Here is a 4,782-nt window from a genome sequence, read left to right as displayed (position 1 = left end):
AGTGCGGTGTGTATTCGGACAAATAGTGATTCATATCTAAAATAAAAATATTTAGCTAAAGCGCTGAATACAAAAGTACATGATATTACAGATTGTTCAACGCATCTTATTACGCTCAAACCAACGTATTTCTTCCAAATATTGGCCCTAAATTCTTGTTGTTTTGCTTGGTGAATTATTTCAGGGTCAACTCAAAAACTCATTTATGAACTTCAGGGTATCCACATCCATAATAGAGGAAGCTCAATGAGATGTTTTGCTTCTACAATATTTTCTGACAAGCCCGGAACCATGTCATGGAAGCGACTGGGAAATTTTTAATTTGCCGCTGCATACCATCTATACAAAGAAAGGGGGGGTGGCGTGTATTACTACAGTAACATTAAAACATTATTTGGGCTACACCTTCTTACAGTTGCAATGTAATTTATTCCTCACAAATCGAATTAATTCCTTTGACAATCTGTCAAAATTCATGGTGATTTAGTTTAAAGCGAATTATTTTCTAACTACAGATTTCACCTCATTCCTGTCTAGTTTTGACTCGCCCGGTCTGTCCAGTTGTCGACGGTGGATGCAGTGAGGCGGTCCCGAACAGGATTGTAAAAAAAAAAAAAAAAAAAAAAATAAAAGAAAGAAAGAAAGAAGTTGGTCTTAAGGCAGTTTTGTGGTATTGTTTGTGAATATATCTTGGGGTATTAACTTTTGACCAAAAACTATGGCTTCTTCGGATGTTGCTCGGCAGCCGGTTAGTATTTTATCTTCTTTATGGTTGACAAATGACAGTGGTCTTGACAGTTGAGCAGGGAGTGTCCGGGGCTATCATTAAGTTAGCTACCGCTAGCCCGACACTACTTTGTGTGTTTTATCAGTCAGATCAAACATACTTTACACACACTTTCAAAGACAAAAACACATCTGCCCTTCACGTCGACCTGTATCCAGAACATAAAGCGGTGGTTTTTAAACTTTTTAAAAGAGGGATTCCGTGTTACATCTTCAAAATACACGTACGCTATCCGGCTAACACTAACACAAACTCAGCCATTCAATACTCAAAAGTTTATGAAAACAGTTGTGTGCTGCCTGCTTAAACACCCATGTGCCACAGTTACTAGTACGAAAGTTGTACGCCATGTTTTACTGCTAAGTTTTGTAGGTTGTGGTAGTTATTAAATAGTTTGACCAGGGCCACTAAATGGCGACTTTTTTTTTGAATGAAGTTTGGCGTACACGTAGTTACTCCAACCAGGACATTTGTCGAAACAAAGACAACGTAGTTTACTATGATGAAAAGTTGGGAGGTCTGTCGTGAGTTACTTTATATTACACTGGCGTTAGGTCAGTGTTACCTCTCTGTGTATCTCTCTAGGGATGGTCTGGGGGAAGATAAATCAGACAGAGTATGTAAAGTGAGGTAGGCTTTTTGTAGCTTACACATCGGAATGAATTTGCTAATATGTGATATGATTTTACAGCTTTTAGAGACTGCTGTTGGGGTTTTATATTGGTTGCCAAGAGCCACTTGTAAATGTAATACTTTAAATCCAGTTAAAGAGTTAAATCTGAAAAAAAATAAGATTTATGTATTAAGCAGTAGTTGTGTAAGAATATTAAAAGTGCCTGAACCACTTGATGTTTGAATGATTACATTTGTTAATTGCAAGTGTTGTGTGATTTCATTAAAATTTCCCGGGACAAATCTTAATCGATAAACAACATATCGAAGTTAATATCTAAGTGTAAATCTATATATTATACGGTATGGATTGTTTATATATATATATAATATAGCTACAATCTTCGATGATGCTGGTAGGAAGTCGCTGGCGTGTGAACATCTTCTAAAAGTTTCTTTTCATTCTTCTTATTTAAGGAGAAAACGGCTCGACCGTGTTAAGAATGATCTGTCTCTGTGTGATTTCTTCCTCAGGACAAAGGAGTCCGGCCCCTGTCCCTCGCCGGCCATGTGGGCTTTGACAGCCTCCCGGATCAGCTTGTCAACAAGTCGATCTGCCAGGGCTTCTGCTTCAATATACTTTGCATCGGTACCTTGACGTACATACACAACAATACACACACCCACACACTGAAACATAGATGCGCACAGGATGTTACTACTAAAATAAAAATACCATTGGTCAGAGGGAAATGTCCTGCACAAACTTTAAATAGCCAAAACACCATCGGCAGCAACCACAATTTTTTTTATTCACTCAAAAATAGCAGCCCGCACAACCGTGTCATGGTCAGTTGACAAATTGCAGATGTATCAAGGACAACATCGCATCATATCCACTGTTACAAAAGTAGTGTGACTTCTTTTTGTGTGTGTTTATAAATGTGTGGTTGAGCAAGAGAAAGGGTGGTGATGAATGCGAGTGCTGCCGATGAAAATAGGAGTTGTCAATCTGGCATGAAAATGTACAGTGTAGGTTACAGTTTGTCCGTAAATGAAGGCTGCAACTTTCGTGTGCTGTTGCCCAACTCCTGAAATAGCATCACTATGACGGTCAGCTCTACTTATATATACTGTCTGCGGTGGAAAACAAAGCAGAGGTACCGAAAGCGAGTCGCGTAGAATCGAGCTGTACGGTACTATGCAGTGGAAATACGGCTTTAGCCTGTCTGTTAGCAGTTGAGGTAGACAATAGGTCAAAGGAGGATTGTGATGAGAAGGATGCAGCTGTTTCAAACCTGTTTCTTGACCTGCTGGTAAATGTGTGGTTGGATGAATAAGCTATATTTTTTCTTCCTCAGCAAGGTGCCGATCCCCCACTGCTCCAGTGCAGCTTGAGGGTGGACTTAGCTTTATGTTGAGTCATCCTTTCCTTAGTGCAGCAGTAGGCAACCTGTGGCTTCTACAAAAAAATATGTGGAAATGAATAACAGCTACTTTTTAACATTTTTATTTTCATTTATCATTGTTGTAAGTGATTCTTACATTCTCTAATTGTAAAAAATGTGTAGCCAGTACACCAAATAAAACATCTTTTAACATTTTGTTAACTATATCTTTTGTCATACTTTACATCCTGACCTATCACCTTTTCTTATGTATTTTGCCAAACCTCAATTTTGAGGCCAGCTATGGATTACTAATCCCCCCAAAATGTCTGAGGAAAATAGAGAATTTAATACTGCATGCTATGCCTTCACCACCAACGCTGCTACCTGTAATGGTAAAGGTTGCAGACCCCTGCCCTAGTAAACCTTCATTTTAGGAATATTGCATAATATTGAATTTGCAATTCAAGTTTGTGCCAGTCTCTGATGCTTACACTACTAAATTGAATTAAAGTTCATTAACTAAACTTGTATCCCATCTTTTTCTGGCTCTAGGTGAAACTGGCATCGGCAAGTCTACCCTGATGGACACTCTGTTCAATACCAACTTTGAGAACTTTGAGTCGTCCCACTTTGAGCCTCAGGTGAAGCTACGGGCTCAAACCTACGATCTACAGGAGAGTAACGTTAGACTACGCCTTACTGTGGTCAACACCGTGGGCTTCGGAGACCAAATGAACAAACAAGAGAGGTTGGTGGAAGAGAGTGTATGCGAGTGCGTTATCTAATGTGTTCGAGAGGGAGAATGTGATTAAGAATCAGTGTTTAGTTTAATTGAATTGAATTTTATTCTAAATTATTTAAAATGTTTTGTTTTGTGAACTAATCCTGTTCCTGATCAGCCTGTTATATGTCTGTCCTTTAGCTATCAGCCGGTGGTGGACTATATCGACAGGCAGTTTGAGAGCTATCTGCAGGAGGAGCTAAAAATCAAGCGCTCTCTTCACAACTACCATGATTCGCGAGTCCACGCCTGCCTTTACTTTATATCCCCCTCAGGTCATTCACTCAAATCCCTGGACCTGGTCACTATGAAGAAACTAGACAGCAAGGTAGGAGATGGATAACTGATTGTGCGCGTGCGTGCGTGTGTGTTAAAGGGTCGGACTGATGTATTGGTTTGTCTGAAATAGCATAGACTATTCAAAGGTACTGGTTTGTCCAGACAGATATACAGTAGAGGGTGGCATTGGGATTGGGATCCCGCAAGACTCAATGCAAATCTCACAGGAGCAGGTGGTCAAAAAAAACAACTGCAGGTCACCAGAGGAATGGAGACAGAGTCAACAAATGAAGTCGAGAGGAAGATTAAAACAGGTTTTTACAGAACAAAAGCACAGCATTTACACATATTTGGAGACTTTTCTCAGTTGTTACTGACACAGTAAAATATTGTCTTTACCTGTGGAACAGGAGAAGACACATAATCTGTACTGTGTGGGTGTGAATGGTCAGAATGCTTAAGAGCAGGCGGGAGTGGACACACGCATAGTGGGAGCAGGTGGCAATGATCAGAAATCCACCAGGAACAGGTGGGAGTTGGATTAAGAAAACAGTCCCACCCAGGGCTGTAATATACAGGACAGTTTTGGAATTGGCTGGAAAATATCAGGCAAATTTCTAAAATGGTTCTTAATATCGGGATAGTTGTTTTGGATTGCTGAATACTGTTTTTAAAATAACAATTTGGCCGATACTCACGTTTTTTGTTGTTGTTATTTATTCACTCTATTGTGCCAGGGCAGCAAAGTCGCATCTCTGTCTATTTCTCTTCTACTTCTAACGTGAGATGCAGAGCTGAACAGCTGCTCACTGTCCGTGCTGATGGATGGAGCACATAGGTATTTGCCTGCAATTTGTGGCTGTGCTGGAAAATGGAAGAGATTATTGCTCCAGTATCTGAGTGCAGTGCAGAATTGATACGACACACTGACA

At 40.0% G+C, this 4,782-nt stretch overlaps 1 protein-coding gene across 1 annotated transcript in view; it reads left to right on the top strand.

Moving 5' to 3' along the window:
* The first annotated feature begins 563 nt into the window (after positions 1 to 563).
* Positions 564 to 4,782, top strand: part of sept10 (septin 10) — a 10,763-nt gene continuing 6,544 nt past the window's right edge. Inside the window, exons 1-4 of the mRNA XM_035676372.1 lie at positions 564 to 748; positions 1,934 to 2,048; positions 3,343 to 3,538; positions 3,713 to 3,899. Coding sequence (XP_035532265.1) covers positions 719 to 748; positions 1,934 to 2,048; positions 3,343 to 3,538; positions 3,713 to 3,899 — 528 coding nt within the window. The 5' untranslated portion in view covers positions 564 to 718. The remainder of the gene's footprint in view (positions 749 to 1,933; positions 2,049 to 3,342; positions 3,539 to 3,712; positions 3,900 to 4,782) is intronic.

Source organism: Morone saxatilis, unplaced genomic scaffold, assembly GCF_004916995.1.
Source record: "Morone saxatilis isolate NCDOM2014 unplaced genomic scaffold, NCSU_SB_2.0 Contig5, whole genome shotgun sequence".
NCBI classification, from domain to species: domain Eukaryota; kingdom Metazoa; phylum Chordata; class Actinopteri; family Moronidae; genus Morone; species Morone saxatilis.
Note: the sequence above shows the minus strand (reverse complement) of the source record. Positions and strands in the feature narration are given on the sequence as shown.